At 40.2% G+C, this 27383-nt stretch overlaps 1 protein-coding gene and 1 pseudogene across 1 annotated transcript in view; both read left to right on the top strand.

Annotated features, from left to right (window-relative positions):
* The window catches only part of CNTNAP3 (contactin associated protein family member 3), a 247828-nt gene that overhangs the window by 162878 nt on the left and 57567 nt on the right, over window positions 1-27383 (top strand). Inside the window, exons 10-14 of the mRNA XM_089305409.1 lie at window positions 8626-8797; window positions 12443-12549; window positions 16900-17019; window positions 26056-26058; window positions 26582-26779. Of these exons, the coding sequence (XP_089161535.1) occupies window positions 8626-8797; window positions 12443-12549; window positions 16900-17019; window positions 26056-26058; window positions 26582-26779 (600 nt within the window). The remainder of the gene's footprint in view (window positions 1-8625; window positions 8798-12442; window positions 12550-16899; window positions 17020-26055; window positions 26059-26581; window positions 26780-27383) is intronic.
* On the top strand, window positions 18558-20769 carry LOC149123820 (RRP15-like protein; annotated as a pseudogene).

The following is a 27383-nucleotide window of genomic DNA, read 5'->3' as shown; positions in this document are numbered from 1 at the left end:
GTCTCAGCCCAGACACTCTCCTTCTACCCTTTCCTATCCACTTGCCTAGCCCTGGGCAGAATCTGCTCTTAACCCAGCCTCAGCTGAGGTCATCCAACTGGAACCTTGGGCAAATTTCTTCAATAAACACTAAGACACACATTAAGGAAAAAACATTTTCCACCCTATAAAAGGATAAAGGCTACTGACCCACCACGTGACAAATATCAACATAAGCACACAAGAAGTATCAAAAAACAAGGCAACGTGAAACATCCCAAAGGACACAGGCACTTTTTAGCATCAGACTCCAAAAAGATTGATTTTGAAAGAATGCCTGATAAAGAATTTTTTGTAAAAAATTAAATTTTTGTAAAAGTTTGTAAAAAATTAATTTTTGTAAAAAAAAAAGAACTGCAAGAGAATACAGTTTGATTAAGTTAGAAAAATACGTGATGTGAATGATAAATATCTTCAGAAAGAAAGAACCAAACAGAAATCTTATAAATGAAAAACCCAATACATCCAAAGAAAATATAGCAAACTTCTGAGTAACCCCAAGACTTGCACCTGTTTAGGAAAAGCAATAATTCACATAGCCTGGGCACAATAATAAAGACTGGTCATGCTACAGGAGTGGTTATGAAACTGACCTTGGAAAGTGTGTGAATTAAGCAATTAGGGAACTCTCGGGGTTTTTTTTGTTTTTTGTTTGTTTGTTTGTTTTTGACAGGCAGAGCAGACAGTGAGAGAGGTAGAGACAGAGAGAAAGGTCTTCCTTTTACTGTTGGTTCACCCTCCAGTGGCCGCTGTGGCTGGCGCACCACACTGATCTGAAGCCAGGAGCCAGGTGCTTCTCCTGGTCTCCCATGCAGGTGCAGGGCCCAAGGACTTGGGCCATCCTCCACTGCACTCCTGGGCCACAGCAGAGAGCTGGACAGGAAGAGGAGCAACCGGGACAGAATCTGGCACCCCAACCAGAACTAGAACCCGGTGTGCCAGTGCTGCAGGCAAAGGATTAGCCTACTGAGCCACAGGCCGGCCTTGGGTTTTCTAGATTTGGGGATGCCTCTCTTTGCCAATGGTGTGAGTGTGACTGAATAGTAGAAATGTCAGAATAACAGTGACCACCAGAAATGTCTCCTGTGGGAGATCTTTATATCGTAATAGTGTACAAAACTATTATGTTATGATCCATAAAGAGATGTGACTCCCAGGAATTAACACTGTAGAATGGTAACTTTACTATCTTTTTGGGAAAAGATCTTCATTACTTGGAGTACTAAAAAATCATCACATGATTGCCACACCTCCACATTGTGCTCTGGAGTGCATAGTTTCTTGAAAGCAGTATGAGACCAGTTTTAAATATAAATCTACTTTAAATTGAAACTTGCAATGTATTTCAAAAATCATTTAGAGAGTATTTTTCTATAGCTTTAAAAACATTCCATTTCTAGAAAAATGTTTTAATATAAATTATTTTGAAAATGAAAGGGATCTCTTTTTGTTTTCTCCATTTTTTCCATAGTTAGTTCTGACATCAAGATTCAAATTTATTCTCAGAAAATTTGATTTACAAGTCATCTGAGTCAGTTTTATGACAGATGAATGTAGAGTGATTGATGGGAATATTTCCTAAAGCACATTGTTCATTGCAGTTTTGCACAAATTATTGAACTGTGACTTACTAGTGAAGAAAACACATTAAGTATATCAAATTATTATGAACATTTGACAAATATTCAGAATTTCTGGATACACTGGGCAACTTTAATCCAAAATTCTGAAAAAATATTTACAAGGGTACTTCAAAGTTCATGGAAAATTGAATTAAAAAATAAGTTTATTTGGATGTAAAAAAAGTTTTGAAATCTATACATATGAGTTTGTCTTCAAAAAATTCATGACAATTACATATCAAGTAAATAAAAATAATTTTTTAAAGTGCATTCCTTTGGAATTGCTGAATATATAGTAAGTGAAGCCTCTCTTTATGAAGTTTTGATTAAATGTACACCTTCTTCAGTTCACAAGTTAACATGTTTCTCCTCTGGTAATTGTATTAGGCCGTGGGTTTATCTCAAGTTTAGATTAAGTGATGTATTTGCTGAGATTTTGAAACCATGTTAAGCCATGTGTCATTCCTGTAATAAACAAAAAATGGATCCCTATTGGCTATCTTCAAAAAAATGTACTTTACATAATTTTTAAGAAATTGGATCCTGTGGCTGGCGTGGTGGCATTGTGGGAAAAGCCACTGCCTATGATGCCATGATTCCATATGGGTGCTGGTTTGAGTCTGCTGCTCTGCTTCCAATCCAGCTCCCTGTCTAGAAAAATAGTGGAAAATGGTCCAAGTTCTTAGGTCCCTGTAACCCTCCTAGGAGACCTGGAAGACGCTCCTGGCTCCTGGCTGCAGAGCAGCCCAACTCCAGTCATTGTGGCCAAATGGGGAGTAAACCAAAGGATGCAAAACCTATCTTTGTCTCTCCCCTCTGCCCCTCTCTAACTCTACCTTTCAAATAATAAATCTTTGTTTAAGTCATGTTAACTGAACATTAAGACTTTTTTACATCCTAGAAATGTGTTGTAATGTCATTTGAGGTCATTACTTTATTTTGTAAAAGGTTTATTTATTTGAAAGGCATGCGTGCGCACGCACGCACACATACACACACACACACACACACTCAGAAACAGATCTTCCATCCATTGATCCACTGGTTCATTCCCCAAATGCCTGCAACAGCCAGGATTATTATCTGAAGCCAGGACCCAGGAATTGGATCCCATCTCCCATATGAGTGGCAGCAATCCAAAGACTGAGCCATCCTCTGCTGCCTTCCCAAGTAGGTTAATAAAAAGCAGGATCAGAAGCAGAGTATACAGGACTTGAACTTGGCACTCTGACATGGGATGTAGGCATCTGAAATGGCTGCTTAACCTGCTGTGCCACAAGGCCTGGCCCCACTGTAACTACATCTTAAGGAATAAGATAATATTTGGAATTATAATTTTGTCAGATGATATAATACGAATATTGAAGATACTTGGTCTATTTATGAAACATCTTTGCATTAATAATAGCTTGCTAAAAAGAAAACAGACCCTGAAAATCTGATGCAAGTTCTTATGTCTAAAGTAATGGGAAGCCACAGTGAATCAGATGCCTCTTTGCTGGTTTATTTCATTCCCAGTGTCAGTTTGCTCTAAGAGTTTATCATGTTTCCAAAGTGAAGAAGTCATCTATCTCAAGTGCAGATCTTGTTCTCAAGAAAATAAAAAATGTGACATTGATGTCTTTTGATTGGGTAATAACAATTAAGTCATTTTCTTTTATTAGATGTTGGCAGCATTTTAATATTTTTTTTAACTTATTATCCTCCAGACGGGATAGGGAAACTTTTTTTTGCCAAGGGCTATTTGGATATTTATACCATCATTCGTGGGCCATACAAAATTATCAACTTAAAAATTAAGTTTATTGAATTTCTGCATCCTGCCTGTGGTTGCCTTGGCAGGGCCAGAGCAGATTTCGCTGAACGTTTCCCATATCTGCTAACCTGTGAGCCTGAGTTCAAGCTAATGAAAACCTGTGGAGGGAAGAACTTCACAGATCTACATGTAGAAACCGGGATTCTTTGGTTCAGAGGCAATGACATACAAAAGTGAAAAAAAACTGCCAGCATTTCCCCGACTATGGAACCTCGCTTGGTGCAGTGCTGACAATATCTGGGTGTCTTGGGCTTCTTGGAAGCTGGGGGATGCAACTGATCATGTCTCTCCTGTGCTGCCAGTCTGCTGAGTGGTTTCGTACCCAGTAAGAAGGGCCTGGCAAAGGCTGGATGCTCAGGTTCCCAAGGGGTGAATGTCAGGTTTTTTGGTGACTACTCAGTTCTTTATGAGAGGTACCTAGGTAAGGTCTGCATGCCAGGTTCCTGGTGAGAATCTGAGTGGGTCTCTGTAGAGACTCCCCCCCCCCCTTTTTTTTTTTTTTTTGAAATTCCTATGCAAGTTCTTGATGGGAGGCCTCTGAAATCTCTGAGGAAAGTTTCTGAACGAAGTCTCTGGGCAACACAAGGTCTCTGGGGGAAGATTCCTTCAGCCCACAGGAAGTTACTATGTTGTCTCAGTGAAGGATCTCTGTGTGATCTCTAAACAGCCCTCACTTAGACATCTGCCAAAGACCTTGTATGGAGACCCCCACAAAGACCACAGAGATGTGCCATGCAACCCCACCCAGACCTCCCAGAGAGACCTCCCTGGGATCTCACACAGACTTTCCTTACCACACGGAGAGCTCACACACAAACCCCACAAAGACCTTTTGTGGACACCTCATGCACGATCATCATAAGACAGGGACCTTACCTAGTGACCCCAAGGAAATAACACAAAGAGGCCTCCCACTGCCCACTGCCAGAGTCCTCTTCCAGAGATGACTTTATCCCCACGAGACCCTGCAGATTCCTCCCTGCGGGGCAGTGGGAGATCTCTGGGATGCTCCCTGTGCTTAGTCTCTGTGGAGAAATGTGATTTCTCTGAGCCAAATCTCTTTGGGTGGTCTCTGAGTGATGACTCTAGGGTTCCATACGGGCAGTCTCTCTGCCTCTTGTCTCACCCTGTGAACCTCCCTCTGCACACACTCCATCATTCATCAGGGGCCCCTCACCAGAGCCTAGGCTTGTACCATGCTATTTTAAATTTAAACCTCCAAGCTGTAGGTTAAATAAATCTCCCCTTATTATAAGTCAACAGCTTCAGGTATTTTTTAAAGACTTATTTTATTTATTTGAATGGCAGAGTTATAAAGAAAGGGAGAGAGACACATACACACACACACACACACACACATGCAGAGAGAGAGAGAGAGAGAGAGCTCTTTCATCCTCTGGTTCACTCTCCAAATGACCACAACAGCTGGGATTGGGCTAAGCTGAAGCCAGGAGTCCAGAACTCCACTTGGGTCTCCTACATAGGTAGCAGGAACCCAATCACTTGGGTCACTTTCTGCTGCTTTCCCAGGCCTGTTAGCAGGGAACTGGATCACAAGTGGAGCAGCTGAGATTTGAACCAGTGCTCATATGGGATGCCATACACAACAATGTTGGGCTCTCAAATATATTCTGAAAAAATTAATCTTCCCTAACTTGCTTTGCATCCCCTCAAGTCTTACTTAATTTGTTTTTGGCATTAAAGAAGTTCATAGCCAAAAGAATTTTCCTTTAATCTTAGATGAGACTTTGGATTTTCCTCTTTTAAATTAATGCTAAGACTTTGAAATTATTTAAGATGGAATTTATTATACATTAGCTCTGTCAGAGCTAATGGTGGCTTCTCCACTTTTGTGTTCTAAGAGCCAGAGCATTGAGGTTCTGGTCCAGTGTCTGACTGTCAGAAGGTTGTTGCACACAGTTAAATCCCTGCTCCATTCACCCCTAACTCTCTCTCAAGCTAAGATAGATATGAGATAGACAAAGGTAGATGACCCATTGGCAGGGCCATTCATTCATTTGGGTCAGAGATGGGTGTGGACCTCAGAAGCCTTGTACCTGTGCACACACACATCTAGAAGTTCTGTCCTTGCTGCTTCTCTGAAGTGTGAGAAAAGCTGAAACAGTGGGTGGAGCCTCTGCTTGTCTTTAAGGCTAAATCAAGAGTCTCCATGTCCATCCCAGCCTTTAATAGGGAGTAAAAGGGGCTTCCCAGGGGCAGGCATTATCAAAGAAATCCAAGACCAAGACTTGTTCTTCCTTCAAACTCAGAGTCTGGCACCCGCCAGCCCCATTCAAGTTCCCAGCCATTGGGTGACACATGAAGCAACTTGGCTGTGACACTTCCTGGAGCCTGGTGTGTGAATTTTCAGGCCTATGATGCCTCTGCAGACCTGTTCCCTACAGCTGCAAGTTGTTTAAGGTAAAGAGGAAGGAGTGGAAAGGAGTTGAACCAGACACTCAGGCAGGATGTTTACAGGTTCTTCGCATCTTGTTTTTTAGATTGTTCTTATTTGCGTGATGATGGCATCATGGGAGAATAAGGTTCAACAAAGGAACTCAGCATGGGTGTGGACTTTAATACCACTGTCACCTTCCCACCACCAAAGCCCACACCAAACATAGCACAGACAGAAGCCGTTACCCTCTTATGAGGAAAAGAAAAACATGAAGTACCTTGGGTATATTAACATGAAAAAAAGTTATTTTTCTCCACATGGGCAGTTTTTCCTTGGAGATGTGTTTCCTACCGGGGGAAACTAAAGAAGAATTTCAGGTTGAGCAAATGAGTGACATCCCTGAGGACTGCCTTGGGCACAGGGGATGGAGGCATGAGGTACCAGGCATTGCTGTCCTCTGTTGGGAAGGACTGACCGGGGACACAGCCTTGCTAGTGGGGAGAGAAATGGGGATGCCTCAGACACTGGCTCTCATTGTTGAACTTTTGCCAAAAGGTAGAAGAACATAGTTGGGTCAAGAAAGAGGGTGGCAGTTGGCTCTAAGGATGGATCTGACCCAGAAGTGAGGACTGGAATTAGGGACTGGATGAAATCAAAGTTTGGGGTGGGACTTCAGATGGAACTGGCTGGACCTGCAAAAACAGTGGAGACACTTTAAACTGCATTTGAACTGTGTAGGCACTCATGATAGCATTGAACAAGAACAAAGGGGGCTATAATGCAGAAGAGCTGCCAGAGATCCAGGCAGTAGCCACCACGGATTCACTGTGCAGAGAGGGGAAACCCCAGGAAATCTGATTATTTTTGTGACTATAGTTCCATAAGATATTGGGAGCTGAGAGCTGATGAGGTCGGAGCATCTGTCCTAAGTTGTGTTTCACCTTCCAGAAGGGTTATGGAATTGTCGTATCCTCCTCAGTACTTTCTGAAAGGACAAACCTAAGATGACAGACTAGTTTCTTTTGTGTAAGATATTTGAAGGCACCAAAGCTTTCAGGCTTTGTCAAGGGTGTTACCAGCTGCTATTAGTATGTTTTACAGTGAGAATCGGTAGGAAAAAGCAGAATAGAAGTATTTGAAAATTCTAAGGTTCACCAAAGAAGTGGCCAAGAAAATACATGTTCTATAGCAGGGAATTGTGGTGCAGAAACCTCTTGCTAAAGGGATTAGCCTAAGTTAAAGGGAGCAGTGTGCTTTTTGACAAAGTAATGAGAGGAAGGTCTTAAAGGCATCTCAGAAATCTTCAAAGCACCCCTCCCTCCCCGCATCACAAGCTCAGAGGACTGGAAAAGCAGAATTGATTCGTGGAAACCTGGGGCACTGTTCCAAGAGCTTGTCCATGCCTGCTTTTGGATTCATTTCACTATATTCAATCATCAAAGCACCCTGCAACTGGAGCCATACATTAGGCTGCTGCAAGTATTGTTCACCCAGATAACACAATCTGGAATCATTCATGTGATACTGGTTTTATAGGAATGCAGAATGCAAGAATTATGGGGTTATGGTGACTCCTTCCAACATGATTTCATGGAAAAGCTTAGAATCCCAAACAGAGACCTGTTACAAGGTTGGAGGCACTGGAGAGCCCCATTTAGAGCAATGCCTCAGAGAGATACACAGATAACCTGAAAAAACTGAAGCATGGACTGCAACCAGTAAAGCTGTTGAGGCAGGACTGACCGAGTCTTTGGGAGCCCATAACCTGCCACAATGTACCCAGGATGCCAGACACAGAGTTTTAGATTTTAATGTATGCTCTGCTGGGCTTTGATCTTGATTTGATCAGATTGTTCTACCCTTCTGTTTCCCCATCTCCCTCATTTTGAATGGAAATATATACCCTGGGCCTGTTCCACTATTGTGCATTGGAAATTCTTAATTTGTTTTTGGCATTAAAGAAGTTCATAGCCAAAAGAATTTGCCTTTAATCTTAGATGAGACTTTGGATTTTGCTCTTTTAAATTAATGCTAAGACTTTGAAATTATTTAAGATGGAATTTATTATACATTGTACGAGGCAAGACTATGAGTTTCAGGGAGCCAGAGGTGGAATACTAAGAATGTAATTTGGCTCTCGATTCCATACTTTGAAATCCCAAAGTCAAATATATATGATTTTTCACCCTTTTGTACATTGAACACTGAACTTTGCTTCTCCTATCTGGCTGTAACATTGTATCCATTAACCAATCTTTCTCCTTCTTTCTGTACCCTATCTCTGGTAAGCACTGATCTACTATCTTATCAGATCAATTTTTTATTTCCACATATGAGTAAGAACCTCATCTGTGACAAGTTACAAATCAACCAAAATATAATTTTTAAAAAATATTTATTTATTTGAAAAACAAAGTGACAGAAAGAGAAAGAGATCTTCCACCCACTGGTTCACACCCCAAGTGCCTGCAACATCCAGGGCTGGGACAGAATGTAGCTAAGAGCCAGGACCCCCACCAGGGTTCCCCAAGCTGGGACTTGAACCAGCACTCTGAAATGGGGTGTGGGCATCTCAAGAGATGTCTTAACCTGCTATACCACAGCACTGTCCCCAAACTACAATTTTTAAGTAGCATTTCTCATAAAAAAAACCAGTTCTCATAAAATAAATTTCACAAAAAAACAGTTCTCATAAAATAAATATGGGCAATATTTTCAAAGTAACAGTTGGTTCTTTCCTGTATGTTCAGGCTGCCCTGGCAACAGCTCTGGATATGGATGCAGCAGCCCCCTGGAAGGGTTTCAGGGCTGCCTGAGGCTTATTTCCATTGATGATGCAGTAGTAGATCCCATCTTAGTACAGCAGGGAGTGCTGGGGAGTTTCAGGGACCTCCAGATAGACTCGTGTGGCATCACAGACAGGTAAGGAGACCCCATGTAATTTTAGCATGCTTGTTTTAAAAGTTTAAAATAAAATGAAGTCAATTGGGGAAAAAATTCCATTTGTTCTCTCGTTCTCTATCATCTTCCCATAGGTAATGGAATAATCATAATTGCAGTGAGGATTAAAAAACTGCACCTTTAGTTGTATTTTTCAAATGATACTATTTATTAGAAGACCAATACTTCATTATTAATATGGTCCCAAGTTACTGGATTCATAATCATCAAGCCAGTTCTTGCAAACATACTCCATCAGTCAGATGACATTTTCTGGGACAGGACAATTTGATAAGTTATTATTCTTTTAATTTACATCAGTGACCCAATACTGCATCTTCTACAGAGAAAATGAAAATCTCTCCTAGAAAAGTTTGAACTGCAGAGATCAAGGAAGATATGTGCATAATGGCAGATTCAATGAACTGTGGAGAAGATAAGAAATATTTTAATCCTTTTTTATTTTATTTAAGTTATACAGGTTTCATATATTTCATGTGTACAGATTTAGGAATATAGTGGCACTTCCCTCCATACACTCCCTCCCACCCATGCTCTAATCCTTCTTCCCCCTCCCTCTCCAATTCCCACAATTTTTACAATGATCTATTTTCAGTATACTTAATGATCAAATATTTAACCTTACTCTAAATAAAAGAGTTCAATGAATGAGGAAAAGACAAACAAACAAAAAACAAAACATTGTTCTTCAACAAGGAAGAGACAAGGGCTATAAACAATCATTGATTCTCAAAATGGAGTGCAAATAACACTTTCAGATGCTGATTTCTTTTGATTTGGGTAAATTCCCAGGAGTTGGATGACTGGATCATATAGTAGTAGCTCTACATTCAGATTTCTAAAGTATCTACAAACTGTCTTCCCCAGTGGTTACAACTGTTTACATTCCCACCAACAGTGGACCGGGGTACCTTTTCCCCACATCCTCGCCAGCATTTGTCATTTGTTGTTTTGTATGGGTGCCATTCTAACTGGAGTGAGATGAAACCTCATTGTGGGTTTGATCTGCATTTCACGGACGGTTAGTGATCCTGAGCATTTTCTCGAGTGTCTGTTGGCCATTTGAATTTCTTGAAGTTATCTTTTTAAATCAAATTTTTTAGTCTGACTAAAAAATAACAGTGGGCTCCCTGGATGGCAGAGCCACACATACTGGCTGTCTCATGTTTGGATAGGTTTTACCTTCTAACGTCCCCAGTTCCACCAGACTCCTATAATCGAAATCAAAAACTCTAATTGTGCCTTTGTACAGAGCTGCTGAGCTCCTTTGCCTCTAGAAACTCCCCAAGCTGGGGTGCTGCCCCTTCACCCCCTCACCCAGAAATGTTAATGAGGCCACTTTCCCTTCCAACCTTCTCAGCTGATTTATAAAAGCAGAGACCAGAGGGTCTTTCCCCCTAGCTTCATCCCATCCTCAGCTCTCACTCCTACCCAATGCTGAGGGTCTGCTTTGGGTTCATCCTCACACACTTTACCAATCCTTGGCCCTTGAAATATTTGAAAAGCTGTGATACTGGTTGCTCATAACTATTATGCTCTGAAAACAGAATAAGCTCTCATTAGCTGCATACAATTAGTCAAAGTCCTGGCTTTCAAGTGGAGGTATGTTGCTGGGGTGCCAAGTTGGTGGGGTTTCTTCTTAGTCCCCCAGATCCCTCTCAAAGGGTCCCTAGAGGAGCCAAACACAGGACTGTGGGGCTCCTGGCAGCTTTCTTATCTCAGCTCCCTGCCTAACCTTTGTCCACCAACACAAATAGGCAGTCTTTTTCAGGACCTCTCAGCCCCTCTCCTGCCCCTTCTCTGGACCCAAGTAGGCAAGACCTGTATTCTTACCAACTCTGCCATTTCCACAAGGAAATGTTCCCTCATAACTCTGGAAGTATGACACCTCCAACTTTGTGGTTTTTTCAACATTGTTTTGGCTACTCCTGGTCCCTTAGGGGTTCCTGTGAATTCTGCATGAAATTTATATTTTTGCAAAAAAGGCCACTGGATTTTTGATAGGATTATATTGACTCTGTAGATTGGTTTGGATAGTATCTTAACAATACTAAGTCTTCCAATAACTGATTGCTCATTCTAAATATAAAAGGTGATGATGAGCTGACCTACATTAAATGTTACCCAAAATTCCCAAACTGTTTTACTCCACGATCGAATATGGTCCTGTCACTTTTTCCCCCTATTCTTCCACCTCCCTGTCTTCCTTTTGTTCCTTTTGAAAGTCTTCATTGTAGCAGTTAAGTATAGCAAATTTGTTTATTATTATTGATTTTTTAAATTCTTTTTTTATTTTTTTAATTTATTTTTTATTTAGTAAATATAAATTTCCAAAGTACAGTTAATGGATTACAATGGCTTTCCCCCCCATAATTTCCCTCCTACTCACACCCCTCCCATCTCCCGCTCCCTCTCCCATTCCATTCACATCAAGATTCATTTTCAATTCTCTTTATATACAGAAGATCAGTTTAGTATATATTAAGTAAAGATTTCATCAGTTTGCACCCACACAGAAACATAAAGTGTAAAATACTGTTTCAGTACTAGTTATAGCATTACTTCATATTGGACAACACACTAAGGACAGATCCCACATGAGAAGTAAGTACACAGTGACTCCTGTTGTTGACTTAACAATTTGACACTCTTGTTTATGGCGTCAGTAATCTCCCTAGGCTCTAGTCATGAGTTGCTAAGGCTATGGAAGCCTTGTGAGTTCTCTGACTTTGATCTTATTCTGACAGGGTCATAGTCAAAGTGGAAGTTCTCTCCTCCCTTCAGAGAAAGTTACTTCCTTCCTTGATGGCCCCGTTCTTTCCACTGGGATCTCACTCGCAGAGATCTTTCATCTAAGTCTTCTTTTTTTTTTTTTTTTTTTCCAGGGTGTCTTGGCTTTCCATGCCTAAAATACTCTCATGGGCTCTTCAGCCAGATCTGAATGCCTTAAGGGCTGATTCTGAGGCTAGAGTGCTATTTAGGACATCTGCCATTCTATGAGTCTGCTGTGTATCTCGCTTCCCATGATGGATCGTTCTCTCCCTTTTTGATTCTATCAGCTAGTATTAGCAGACACTAGTCTTGTTTGTGTGATCCCTTTGACTCTTAGACCTATCATCATGATCAATTGTGAACTGAAATTGATCACTTGGACTAGTGAGATGGCATTGGTACATGCCACCTTGATGGGATTGTATTGGGATCCCCTGGCATGATTCTAACTCCACCTTTTGGGGCAAGTCCGATTGAGCATGTCCCAAATTGTACATCTCCTCCCTCACTTATTCCCACTCTTATATTTAACAGGGATCACTTTTCAGTTATTATTATTGATTTTGTTAGCCACATGTGAGTTAGCATTTTGTCACTTGGGTCAAAAAGAAAAAAATAAGATGCCATGAAAAATCAGCTACTACAGATACATAAAATAATGAATATCATGCCACTGGATATATTTCTACTAAATTTATCACTACAGTCATCATAGGTCATAGAATTCTCTTGTATTTGCTGTTGTTTAACAGGAATCTGTTAGTTTCATACATACAAATAAGACTTCCTGATGCTTGATAAAGGGAAATAACAATTGTGTCTGTTTTCTTTTAGGTGTTTGCCCAGCCACTGCGAACATGGAGGCGAGTGCTCCCAGTCCTGGGACACATTCTCCTGTGACTGCACAGGCACAGGTTACATGGGACTGACCTGCCATTCACGTAAGCCACACACCTCAATGCTTGTTTCTATGTATTTATAATTTTTGTGTCAATTCATTTTCATTAGTTGCTTACGTGCATCTGTATATTTTCAATCATGCAAATACATCATACTCAGTGTTTTAGCATACATTTAATTTCCAGTATATTTTTCAATCTGCCTCATTTAATACAAGGGGGTGTTGAAACAGTTTACAGAAATAGGCAGTACTGGGGCCAGTGCAGGTTAATCCTCCACCTGTGGTGCCGATATCCCATACGGGTGCCGGTTCTAGTCCCAGCTGCTCCTCTTCTGATTCGGCTCTCTGCTGTGGCCTGGAAAAGCAGTGAAGGATGACCCAGTGCTTGGGCCCCTGTACCTGTCTGGGAGACCAGGAAGAAGCACCTTGCTCCTGGCTTCAGATTGGCGCAGCTTCAGCCATTGCAGCCATTTGGGGAGTGAACCAACAGAAGGAAGTCCTTTCTCTCTGTATCTACCTCTCACTGTCTATAACTCTACCTCTCAAATAAATAAATAAATAAAATCTTTAAAAAATAGGCAGTACTAAGTAAAATAGAAAAAGAGATAATAGTAATCAATGAGAAAATAAGTCTAGGAGAATAAGATATAACAAAGAATAAGAATCAAACTAAATTAATCAAGAATGCATAATGTAACAACCTTATTTCATTACTTGATTTGAGCCATACTTTGAAACAAAGACAGAAAAACAAATCAGTCACAAGATTTTACACTCTCATTGTTAAATTTAATAGGATTAAAGATTTTTTGAAACAACAACAGCAACAAAAATATGGCCTGGGAATGCTATGGTAAAGTTTCAGAAGAAGAAATTAGATATCAGCTAGAAACTAATGGGCTTTTAAAATCTCTTTGATAATAATGATGATTTTAAAGTGAATAATTATAAGAGTATTCATTTACTGAATGCTTAAGTATGCTTGCTGCCATCTATTGTTTTGCTTGTACTTGTATTAAATTATTTAATCCTAAATCAACTCTTGGGGAAAAAGTACTATTATTATACCTGCATTGCAGAGTTGAGGACAAAAAGAGAGTAAGTAACTTGCTACCCATCTAATGAATGGCACAATAAGGAATTGAGTTAAGTTGACTCTGAACCTTTTAGGATGCTGGAAGAGTAGTCCATGCATAAGCAGCATCAGAATCATGTGGAAAACTTGTTAGAGTGAAAGAATCTCAGGTCTCACCCAAACCTACAGAATCAGCATCTCTGAGGATGGGGCCCTAGGAAACTATTTGAACCAACTGCCCTGGTTATTCTAACACACATCAAAGTATGAGATTGCTTCCATGAAATGACTTATCATAGCAATTCTATATTGTTTCTATTTTATTAAAAATTTTGTCTTTACTGAAGAGTCAGCCTCTGTATACTTTAAAGCCCCTTTCATTTTATTGACCTCTAATTTGTTAACAATTAGAAGAATATGACCGACTACACACACATTTTTTTCGGCTTGTTTTGGTATTTTTGATGACTTTTAAGGTTTTCTTCTTCTCTCCTATATCTCTAGTAACATTTCTGAGCAACTTCCCTTAGAAACAATTTCCCCCATCCCTGGGTCTTCAGGGAAATGGAATAAGATTCAACGTCATCAATTCAATCACCTATTTATGCTGAGAACCTCCTTTAGAGAGTTCTTCCATGTAATATTCAATTTTATTTTCATAAAAACTATAGGGGGCATGCAGGATGTAAATGAACCTAGAGAATACTGCATTGCCAGCTTTGAGTTTCTACAAAATAACTGGGCAAAGAAGGACACAGTCAGGGCCAACTCTGTTACTAGATTTTTGGTTTCCAAAGCTGTTCCAACAGTTCTAGGAGTTGGGTGGCCCTCTAAAACCAGAGGCTGAGTGACTTAAGAAGGCCACAGGGCTCATACAAGGAGCAGATCCTGACCTCTGTCTACTTCTGTCCTCCAAACATAGCATCTTCCATGAAGCAGATGCCCACGCCCAGGTTACCTTTAACTTTGTATTATCTGCCTTGCCCAGCGTCATCTCTTACACATTGTGGATAATGGATTAGTTGAATTATCACATGGCTGTTGACTGAAGTAAAATTGTAACTCCAAACAATTCTGCAGGAAAGTATGAGAAAAGAGAAATACTCCAAATTTCAATCTGATCTAGTAATTGGGTTAAATATGTTGTGGTTTTCAAACAGATACACCAAGCATAAGTGTAATTTTGCCAAGCCCACACTCATGGGCTTACCGTGCAACTAGACTGCTGCACCAAGTTGTCATAGGTAATTTTTCTTTGGAAAAATTCTGCAGTTAATACATATATTCATTGTCATGTAAAAAGTCTAATATATTGGCAGGTGTTTGACACAGAGAATAAAGGCACCACTTGGGAGGCCTGCTTCCCAAATCAGAGTGCCTGGCTTATCTACTTCTGACATAGCTTCCTGCTACTGCACATCCTGGGAGGCAGTGGCTCACCTGCTTGCATTCCTGCCACCCATGTGGAAGACCCAGCTTGAGCTCCAGACTCCTGGCTTTGGCCAAGCGCAGCCCTGGCTGTTGCAGGCATTTGAGGAATGAACCAACAAATAGAAGACCTCTCTCTGCCATTCAAATTTTAAAAACCAAAATAAATTTTAAAGGTTTTTCTAATCATCATCCTCAGTATTTGCCCCCAATCCAATCCTATTCTTGGGATTTGCCTTAAGTGTTTGAGAAGAGTTTTCAATGAATATTTATGAAAGTAACTGTACAATCTAGTCTATGTACAATGTCCTTCTTATAAAAACATACACACATTCACTTCTCTTTCCCATAGTGTGGCTTGTTTTCCCCTGTATTTCATCTTTTCACTCAATTTGTCCTCCCCAGCTGTGTCTGTGTTGTTGCTAAAATGGACTGGTGCTGGTAAGACTTTAGGACTCTATGCCCTTAGCGTCCTCACCTTCATCTTTCCTGCTAGCCAACAGGTTGCCTTCTAATCTTTTTCTAAACTCATGCTGAGGATTGGTGATGCCCATCACCTGCAGATGTTAAGTCCATACTTTGTATTCAATAAAACATTTACTTGCACAAATTAAAGTACCTAATAAATTAACATTAAGTCAGGACATCTCTCATAAAAATATTCTCTCTCTTGTTTTAATTATTTTGAATTGTCACAAAATACTGCAGAAGTTTCTTTATAAATCAAAAGTTTTAAATCTTTTTAAAACAAAAGTTTCTTTTTACAATCAACTTTAATTTTTTTAATGAAGACAAGTTTCTGATTTGCAAGATATATTCATCTCTGCAAAGTACTCATTTGTTGGTTGTTTGTAAGTAAGTAAAGGATACAATTATTAAATAATTTAAAAGTATTTTATAACATGCTTAACTACTAGACTACTAACACAAACTGAAACTAATGTACTTCAGATATTCAATTCCTGCAGGCAGAATGAGGGCTTATCCTTTAATTATAGCACTTATTTCTGAATCTGGTTGCCATGACTTTGAAAACAATCATATTCATTAGCATGTAGAATTCAAATTCAGAGTTTTCCCTCAAAGATTTACTGAATTTTTTTATACAATGCCTCAGAACCTTCATGTTTCCTTGCTTAAAAACAAGAAAATAGTTGTATAGAGGAAATACAGTCCCTAGATATTGCCAAATAACTCTCTGTTAATGATGGTATCGCATTTTCCACTGTAACTACAAATTCATCTTTAATCAGCAATATACTGTTTCCTTTGTCTTCAAAATAAAAATGTATTTCAAATATTCATTAAGAAGCTATCAACATTCAATATTTACATTCATATAAAATTGATAATTTCCCTCTTTTGTTAATAATAAATTTAATTTTTAAAGATTTATTTTATTTATTTGAACATCAGAGTTACAGAAAGAGATAGTGAGACACAGGGAGAGAGAGAGATCAGTCTTTCATCTTCCGTTTCATTCCCCACATGGCTGCCACAGCCAGGGCTGGGCCAAGCAGAAGCCAACAGGAGCTCCATCTGGGATTCCCCCTTGGTTGGCAGAAGCCCAAGCACTTGGCGCATCCTCTGCTGCATTCCCAGGCACATTAGCAGGGAGCTGAATCAGAAGTGGAGCATCAAGTTCTGAAACTGTTGTTATATGGGAGGCTGGCATTGAGGGCAGCAGCTTAATGCCACAACACTGGCCCCAAATTTAATTTTTAAATGTCATTTTTGTCTATCCAATCAAATATCATCCATGCTAATAAAAATGATGTTGAGTAATCTTTTTAACATGTCTGTAATTCAGAAATAGAAGCCTTTTGGACATTAATTAACCAAACTGAAGGATTTCTTCTATTTGTGATAAATGATATGTTCCTGCAGCTCTCTACGAGCAGTCCTGCGAAGCCCACAAATACAGAGGGAACTCTTCTGGGCTGTACCACGTGGATGTAGATGGAAGTGGCCCCCTGGGATCATTTCTTGTGTACTGCAATATGACAGGTATGTTAATAATCTTCAGATTCATATGTTGGTTATTTATATAATCAGAACAGACCATGGGGAAATTGACCTAGTTGGAAGTATTATTAAAACATGCAGTTTGTGGCAGGAATTATGCTACAGTGGATTAAGCCGCTGCATAAGATGCCCACATCTCATATCAGAGTGCCAGTTCAAATCTGCTACTCTACTTCCAATCCAACTTCCTGCTAATGCACCTGGGAAGGCAGCAAATTACAAATAATAGCCAAATGACTTAGGTTTCTGCCACCCCTGTGGGAGACCTAGATAGAGTTCTGGGTCCTTGGTTTCAGCCCAACCCAGCCCCAGCTGTTGCAGACTTTGAGGAGTAAACCAGCAAATGGAAGATTCTCCCCCTCTCTCTTTCTATCTGTCTGTGTCTTTCTCACTGTCACTCTGCCTTTCAAGTTTCTCAACTAAGTCCTCTTAGAAAGAATTGCTTAAGCTTCCCTTTTATTAGTAAAAATTAAAATGATGCATATAAAAATAAAACATTCAGTTGATAGTGACATACTTGCTAAATTATAAGTATTATACATGTATTAATTTTAGTCAACAAAATGTTTCACATCTCTTACTTACCAAGATTGTTTAAAAGCAAAATGTGATGCTCTCCCGGAGAGTCCTTACAGCTCCTGCACTTTCATAATACATATGTTCAAGGCATCACATTAAAATATAAAGCTTAGGTTCTGTGTTGTACATATCTGCTACATTTAAAAAGGTCTTTAAAGGTACTAGGAAATATCATATATGAGGGTAAATGGTTTATGTATGTCTCAGATAAGTTAGTGATTTTTATGGCATATATGCTTTTCATAATCAAGGACATTGGCTTCTTGGATTACTTGATATTGTAAAGTCATTCTGGCTTTGATATTATTACAAACAAATACAGCTTAATTATAGAAGATTGCATTAAGATGCCTCTTAGTTAAATATTTATAGTTGTCCCTAGCTCTTGCAACTGCCCTGAGAAAAGAAATCTAGAATAAATGGTTCTCATTTAGTGTGCAAAGAAAAAGTTCCAAAGATTTGGACAGCAGCCAAATAGATCAGCAAACACCAAGGGGAACAACAAAACAACAGAAAGTAGACAACTAAAAGTACAAAAGAGTGAAAATGCTTTAGGAAAGATTGCCAAAGAATATCAGCACTTCACAGGTGAATTAACAACAAACAAAAGCTGAATAAACTGATAAATCAACAACTCCTCTTAGATCCAGGAGAGAAATGAGGTCTCAGAGCAAACCACTGACCCCAGACTGGAGAGAGAGATACAGAGAGTCACAGTGACCAAAGCAAACTCACAGGCAGAAATCTCCAAAGGATCCAATGCCAGGGTAGGAAAACAGACTCTGTGATTCACGGACTGATGAATACTCGGTGTGCACAAGTCTGAGTGTTAACAACTCCAGGAGGACCCAGTCACAGAAGGGCACCCATGCTTTTGTGAGTTTTATCTGTAGGAGTCTGACCATGTTCTCACACAGTGAATACTAGAGAAAAATCACATCATGCTTCTTAAAGGAGGTGGGGAAAAGGAACAGTTTAAAAATACACCTGAGCCTTCTGTTCTTAACAAGGTCTTCCCTCAGAAGGAAGTGAGCCTAAAGTATGTGGGGGTTTTCTGGAGCCTCCCTTACTCCCGCAAAATGAACTACTTTATTCCAGCCACCTGTGGTCATCCTGTCCGACCTAACGGTGGTGAGGTGGTGCTGGCAAGACGTGTGAAGTTCACTGTCCAGAGGCACAGGCTTACTAAAGACTGAGACCAATATGAGTGCAAGGGAGTGCTTTAGTGACTGGACTGAAGGTCTGTTGACAGGGGTGACTTTTCCCTAGTACATCATATCCTACTATCAAGAAAAGACTGTGAGGCATACCAAAAGGCAAAAACCGCAATCTGAAGAGATAGCAGCACAAGCTTCAAAAACAGTCAGAGATAACCGGCGTGTTGAAGTTATTGGACTAGAAAGTTAAAACAGCTTTGATTAATATGCTATGGGCGCTAATGGAAAAAACAGACCACATGCAAGAACAGGAGGGGATATAAGCAGAGAGACAAAAATTCTAAGAAAAAAGCAAAGTGAAATGCTAGAGATCAGACACTTTGTGAAAGGAGAAAACTGTCTTTGAGGAGCTCATGAAATAGGGGCAAGCTGAGGAAGAATATCTATCCTTGGGGATGTCCCAACGGAAATTTCCAAAACTGAAAAGCAAAGAGAAAAAAAAAGAAAACAGGGTCAAATCTGTTCTCAGATTCTACCTTTTGGTATAACTCCACAAGGTGTAACATACTTGTAAAAGGACTATAAGAAGGGCAATAAAGAAACGGAAGAAATATTTGAATCAATTGTGACAAAATTTCCACAAATTGTCAGAAAGTAAACCACAAATCCAAGAAGTTCAGAGACTAGAGTAAACACACCGTTCTAGTAAAAAAAAAAAAGGAGCTGGAAAAGGAAGAAAGAAAAGCTACAGCAAGAGAGACCAAAGAAAAGAAAACTGCTTGATGAGAAGTGGGAGTGGGAAATGATGTGCAGGGTAAAGCCAGGTGTTGGCAAAGGCAAAGAAGCAGAGAGTAGGCCGGCGCTGCGGCTCACTAGGCTAATCCTCCACCTAGCAGCGCCGGCACACCGGGTTCTAGTCCCGGTCAGGGCGCCGGATTCTGTCCCGGTTGCCCCTCTTCCAGGCCAGCTCTCTGCTGTGGCCTGGGAGTGCAGTGGAGGATGGCCCAAGTGCTTGGGCCCTGCACCCCATGGGAGACCAGGAGAAGTACCTGGCTCCTGCCTTCGGATCAGCGCGGTGCGCTGGCCGCAGCGCACCAGCCATGGCGGCCATTGGAAGGTGAACCAACTGCAAAAAAGGGAAGACCTTTCTCTCTGTCTCTCTCTCTCACTGTCCACTCTGCCTGTAAAAAAAAAAAAAAGAAAAAGAAAAAGAAAGAAAGAAAAAAAAGAAGAAGCAGAGAGTAATCGCCAGAGAATTGTGATGAGGGGTGTGGTGCAATTATTTATTGCTATTCAAAAACCTCAAAAATGTTGTCAGGCTAAAGATGCTGATGGCTCTATTAGAAAATGAGCTAAGTTAACATCAACTTCTTTTTAAAAAATTATTGATTGATTGATTGATTTTGAAAGCCAAAGTTAGAGAGAGAGGGAGTAAGAGAGATCTTCCATCTGCTGGTTCATTCCCCAGATGACCACAATGGCCAGTACTGGGCCAGGCCGAAGTGAGAAGCCTGGAACCCAATCCAGGTCTCTGACATGGGTGACTGGGGTCCAAGTCCTTGAGCTGTCTTCTGCTGCTCTTCTCAGTCCATTAGCAGGGAGCTGGATCAGAAGTGGACATGAACCAGAGCCCCATAGGATGCTGGTGCTGCAGGCAGCTGCCTTACCCCCTATACTACCTGCTGGCCTCAATAAACATCCACTGTTTCTAAGAAAAAATTCATCAGTGTTCTGAGAGGAATGGGTGGAAGTACAAATGAGAGAAGTTCAAATGAAAAGAACTCAAAAGCCAAACAGACTGCAGTGAAATCAGAAGAGGGCCCAGGTTGGACAGTCCTTGGTGATGCTTTCACGAAGGGAGCATGCATGAAAAGACCAGGACAGGAAAAGTGACGGGCCAGGATCTGACACACAAAGCAATAGAGAAAGAATGGTTTGCAATCATTTTATTTTCTCTACAAGAATACTTGATCCTATGACAGTTGAGGAACTATAAGGATACCATTTGTAAGAAAGCCAAAAGACTTTTACCAGCTATGTTTCCCTGTTAGATGTAAACTTAGCTAAAATTATATTTTTGAACTTTTGTATAATTTTAGGCATTGTTCTTTAAAACATTTATAACAGGAAATATTTCTGGTTGATCCAAAAAAAAAAAACACACATTATGTCAAGACATTCACGTTTACAGATTGTTCATGTCTGTGGTGTATTGTTACACTGTATCAGCATCTCCAAAAATGCTGCACCAATTCATAAGTAAAATGAACTCTTTGAAGTTGATGTTTCTCTGCCTTCCAACTTACAGACTATGGACCAGTAGCTTTTGGGAATGATGTATATTTTTGCATGTTTTGGTGAGCCGTTGAGAAAACCTTTGCAGTAAAATTAAGAATAATTGTGCCGGCGCCGCGACTCAACAGGCTAATCCTCCGCCTAGCGGCGTCAGCACACCGGGTTCTAGTCCCGGTCAGGGCGCCGGATTCTGTCCCGGTTGCCCCTCTTCCAGGCCAGCTCTCTGCTGTGGCCAGGGAGTGCAGTGGAGGATGGCCCAAGTGCTTGGGCCCTGCACCCACATGGGAGACCAGGAGAAGTACCTGGCTCCTGCCTTCGGATCAGCGCAGTGCGCTGGCCGCAGCGCGCCAGCAGTGGCGGCCATTGGAGGGTGAACCAACGGCAAAAGGAAGACCTTTCTCTCTGTCTCTCTCTCTCACTGTCCACTCTGCCTATCAAAAAAAAAAAAAAAAAAAAAGGAAGAATTGTGGTTTTGGGTAGTGAATTTAATTTTAGGTAATCTGGAAAATATTTTTAAAATACCAGATCTCTACTTTTATAATATTTCCTTTTCTATATTTAAGTGTTAGGTTATTTTTACATGAAAGATTTATTGAAGTAGAAATTCTCATGTGTAACTTAGGCAATGAGACATAATTCCTGAGGCAGTATATTTGACAAGTTTTAATCTCTACTTATTTTTTTGTACTCTGAAATATCTGAGTTAGCTTAAATTCTCTTTTATGGACAACCCAACTAATGAAATAATTGGGTCAGATAACAAGGAATTTTACAGTAGAATATTGCATCTAATTTGAAATACGTAACATTTCCTTAAAGGTTACTAAATTGGATGACTTTTACTATCTACCTATGTAAACATAAAGAGAAAAGTAAACCTGTTCAATATTATTCCAAAATTCCTGTGAAACTTGGCCTAAGATCTAAAGTTTGTGTGATAATTATTTATTAATGTGATCTGTTCCTCTTGGAAAATTATCCATGCCTTTCTCCATTTTTTCCATACCACCCATACTTTCAACTGTTATATATTGAAGGGATAATCTTCCCATAAAGCAATTTACTAAAGCAGAGATATTTGTATTTTCCAACTCATTTGAGTTAAAAGTATTATATGACTAAAATTAAATTAGTTTATGGACTGGTATCTGATATCATAAAATAAAGTAGACACCCAATGTATCAAGTGGTTAAAAGAGCAAAGCTCATAATGCATTTTTGTATTTGTCCCCAACTTTTGAACTTTAGTTGTAAATTATTAAATTATAAAACTGCCATTTTGTCACTTTCATATAAATAATGTGAACAAATATTTCTCAGTGGGAACACAGGAGTACTAAATATCATGAAATAACAACATAGATATTTCAGTGTTACCTAACCTGTAAATAATTTTTGGAAAAAATGTATAGCACCTTAAATTTTATTTTTCCTCAGAACCAAATATTAAACTTTATTTTTGGTTATTAAAAAAATGAAGAACATATTTTTCAAACAAGAGTCATTTCTCCAAAAAGAGTTAACCTTTAATGTGCACGCTCCCAACAACAGAGCATTGTTGATGTTGATGAATCTTCATTTTTTTTTTTTTTTTGACAGGCAGAGTGGATAGTGAGAAAGAGAGACAGAGAGAAAGGTCTTCCTTTTGCCGTTGGTTCACCCTCCAATGGCCGCCACTGCTGGCGCGCTGCGGCCAGCGCACTGCGCTGATCCGAAGGCAGGAGCCAGGTACTTCTCCTGGTCTCCCATGTGGGTGCAGGGCCCAAGCACTTGGGCCATCCTCCACTGCACTCCCAGGCCACAGCAGAGAGCTGGCCTGGAAGAGGGGCAACCGGGACAGAATCCGGCGCCCTGACCGGGACTAGAACCCGGTGTGCTGACGCTGCTAGGTGGAGGATTAGCCTATTGAGCCGCGGCGCCGGCCCGAATCTTCATTTTCTTCCCCCAACTCCCATCTTGGCATATAGGAATGGCCAGACCAGGAATTTTGTATGACTTGTTGAGTAAATTTTATTATTTAATTTGAATGTTAATCCCAGTCAAATCATGAAATTAAATTAGCTTAGTTTTCTAAATTGGATATTTGTTGTGTTAAGAGGTAGAACAGGGATGGACTAGTAGTCTCCCTGTTTGTGGCCCAATGAGATAGACTCCAATGAGTCAGAATACACCAGCTTCCACAGACTTCTGAAACCCTTCCTGCATTTAGCCACTGCTATAATTAATCACTCAAATTAATTTGTGATTCAAACTATAAGAAACATCAATTATACATTTTACCATTGTGCCTGTTACTTTAAACTTTAGGTCTCTTTCTTCATAAATGTAATAGGAGGGTCCTTCAGCGCCCACAAATTATTATGTATTAAAATAAATTATGAGGCGCTGGCGCCATGGTGCAGTAGGTTAATCCTCAGCCTGCGGTACTGCATCCCATGTGGGCACGGTTCTAGTCCCCTCTGCTCCTCTTCCAATCCAGCTCTCTGCTGTGGCCTGGGAAAGCAGTAGAAAATGGCCCATGTGCTTGGGCCCCTGCACCCACATGGGAGACCAGGAAGAAGCACCTGCCTCCTGGCTTCAGATCGGCGCAGTGTGCAGTCCGTTGCGGCCATTCGGGGAGTGAAACAACAAAAGGAAGACCTTTCTTTATGTCTCTCCCTCTCACTGTCTATAACTCTACCATTGTTGTTGATGAACAACTTAATACGTTATCCCTCTTAGTATTTTTTTGTTTATTTGTTCTACTTAATACTTTTAGTTGAATACTGTAATCAATACACAGTTATTCTTAAGTGTTGAAACTTAACTGAAGGGTGATCGCTGTTATATATAAGAGTGGGAGTAAGAGAGGGAAGAGATGTGCAATTCAGGACATGCTCAAGCTGACTTACCTCAAACGGTAGAGTTAGAAACATACCAGGGGATTCCAGTTCAATCCCATCAAGGTGGCATGTACCAATGCCATCTCACTAGTCCAAGTGATCAATTTCTGTTCACAATTGATCATGATGATAGGACTAAGAGCCAAAGGGATCACATAAACAAGACTAGTGTCTGCAAATACTAGCTGATAGAATAAAAAAGGGAGAGCACAATCCAACATGGGAAGCGAGATACACAGCAGACCCATAGAATGGCAGGTGTCCTAAACAGCACTCTGGCCTCAGAATCAGCCCTTAAGGCACGCGGATCTGGCTGAAAAGCCCATGAGAGTATTACAGGCATGGAAAGCCAAAACACTCTGGCAAAAAAAAAAAAAAAAAAAAAAAACCCTATATGAAAGATCTCCGCGAGTGAGATCCCAGTGAAAAGAACAGGCCATCGAAGAAGGAGGTACCTTTCTCTGAGGGGAGGAGAGAACTTCCACTTTGACTACGATCTTGTCTAAATATGATCAGAGTTAGTGAACTCAAAAGGCTTCCATAGTCTTGGCGACTCATGACAACAGCCTAGGGTGATTACTGATGCCATAAACAAGAGTGTCAATTTGTTAAGTCAACAACAGGAGTCACTGTGCACTTACTCCTCATGTAGGATCTCTGTCCTTAATGTGCTATACAGTGTGATTTAATGCTATAACTAGTACTCAAACAGTATTTTTCACTTTGTGTTTCTATGTGGGTGCAAACTGTTGAAATCTTTACTTAATATATACTAAACTGATCTTCTGTATATAAAGAGAATTGAAAATGAATCTTGATGTGAATGGAAGGGCGGGGGAGAGGGAAAGGGGAGGGTTGCGGGTGGGAGGGAAGTTATGGGGGGGAAGCCATTGTAATCCATAAGCTGTACTTTGGAAATTTATATTCATTAAATAAAAGTTAAAAAAAAAACAGAAAAAAATAAAATAAAATAAATTATGAACAGTTTATAATAGTTATGCCCTGTCTTGGGTCTTTTACTACTGATAGCACAGTAATGATTTAGATATAATTTTATAAACACAAATGCATATTTCAACCAGGTTACTATTTATTCCTCAGAAAAAAAGAGTTTTAAAGATATATTTTCACCCTTCCTTCTCAGTAAGGAGGACATATTACGTCATTTTAGCTATGCATGGGTACAAAGCTGTACTACTGAACACCAGTCTCTGAATTACTCAGAACCACGAAACCATGAGCAAGTGAAAAAAAGACATGTGATTTATTGTCCTTGATGCCCAATGTAGTATTCCATATGATTTTTCCATATTTGATTCAGTTGAAAGGCAAAAACCACAGGTGAATATAGGTAGGTAATATACAAAAGGTAATACCAAGTTATTTGAATTCTCAAAGAAAAAATGCTTTGTTAAAACATTATTAAAGGAAAATCCACACAACAGAAATTCCTCCAGGAAGAGTTAGGGCCTCTTTCAGTTAGTACAATGGGCCAAGAGATCATTTAATTTAAAAGCGCATTAGTTGTATAAGTTCACAGATCCTTTCACACATTTCTTGGGAATTATGCCTTTGCTGTCCATGGGCTCTGTGACTAGAGACTTATTCCCTCTTTGGCCCTCTATCTGTCTTCTTGTGTCATGTTAGGAGTGTGTAAGGCTATTAAATTTATCTCATGCACATTCAGGCACCATTCATTAAAAAGCGTTTGATGTGAGGAGTGAAAAAGTGATTTCTCATTATAAAATCTATTATATGATTTTGATTTTTAATTCTTGGAATTTCTGAATGTTTCCCAGTCTCCTCAGTTTGGAAAGTTCCTTGGTAAAATGTGCCCTATACTAAATGTATCTTTTTTAGAGTTTTAGGAACCAGACAACACCAGTGTAGTAGATCTAGAGTGACTTCAAGTCAGTTTCTTGTCCACTAATTCCCAGATAACTGTGCAAGCTCCAATAGGCCTTACTGTGCTAGGCGCCAGGTCAATTGTTGGAAACATTATAGAACCCCACGGTGTGTTTCCTCCTTTATGAGATTTGCTTTTTATTTCATCAGAGCAAATATAAGTCATCAAAGTCACGGGGATGTGTCAGGAGTTTGTTCAGCAGGTTGGCAGGCACATGGAGGGTGGCCTCAGATACTCGGAGATTGGTTCTTCAGGGCTTGGGCTCTGGTAGAGAAACTGACACAATTAACACCTCTGTTTTACTAGGGTTGCTTCCTATGTGGGTCAAATCATCCCCAAATAGATATGTTATAAATCTATTTGATAATGAAACAAATAAACTCACATAAAAGGGAAGGAAAATACTGTTTTAAAGAGCATAAATGTATAGTCAATAACAATTTTCCCTCGTTTCCGTGTTGATGTAAGAAATGGTTATAAGAACTACAAAGTCATTGCTTATTTTATATATTTTAGACATCAACTCCGGGAAGATTTAAGTCATTTCTCCCAATGTAGTTTTCCTTACAGGCTGAGTTTTGGCTAAATACATCACTACACAAATGCAACCCAAAACTGCAAATGCTGAGTAACACAAATTTCAATTGAAAGCATAATTCAGGTAAGACTCCTACTTATCTCAGCTGCCCTGTGATGCCTCCTCTTTCCTGGTTTCTGCTGCACAGACACAGCGTGGACAGTGGTGCCACACGGCGGCCCAGACACGGTGACGGTAAGCGGCGCCGCACGAGGGCTAGCGCACTCCACAACCTTCGCCTATGGGGCCGGCGCGGGCCAGCTCCGGGCAGCGGTGGTCCTAGCAGAGCGCTGTGAGCAGCAGCTGGTGCTGAGCTGCAGGGCTGCGCAGCTCACAGACGCGCAAGGTAAGAGCGGCGCTGGCTGCGGGCTTGCCTCTCCAGGGAAGGGTGTGTCAGGCAAATAGGAAGCAAGGAGAAAGGCCACGGTCATGTATGCAAGAGCTTGGTTCCAAGCCCTGACCACTCTTGGTCACTTCCCTTTAAGTGGACCACAGAGCAATAAACGGTACCGTTTTGACAACTGATAAAGGGTCAGAACTAGTGGTGTGTATTTTTTTTTTTTTTTGATCAAGGGAAATTTTGCTAATAACATGATTTAGCTTTGCAAAGATAACACATGTGTATTTCATATTCGAAATTAGGGGATATTGGCTAATTAAGGTGGGTACCATGTAATACAGTTCTTTCCAGACACCACAGGTAATCAATAATACCTACTTACACTTTCCAAAGTCCACCTGTGACATCTTGGTTTCCTCTCTTGACTGTCTTCCAGTGCCAGCATGTCCCTGTTTGTTTCTTAGCACCACCATGCCCACTTTGGTCTAGGATGAGATAAATACTGAACTTATGCTGAACTTACGCTTATTTTTTGGGCTTTTCTCTCATTTCTCCCAAGTCATCCAATGTAGATATTAACTTTCACGAACGCAAATAATCCTTAGGAACC

This window comes from Oryctolagus cuniculus, chromosome 10, assembly GCF_051225735.1.
Source record: "Oryctolagus cuniculus isolate XC-2025 breed Fujian yellow rabbit chromosome 10, ASM5122573v1, whole genome shotgun sequence".
NCBI classification, from domain to species: domain Eukaryota; kingdom Metazoa; phylum Chordata; class Mammalia; order Lagomorpha; family Leporidae; genus Oryctolagus; species Oryctolagus cuniculus.
Note: the sequence above shows the minus strand (reverse complement) of the source record. Positions and strands in the feature narration are given on the sequence as shown.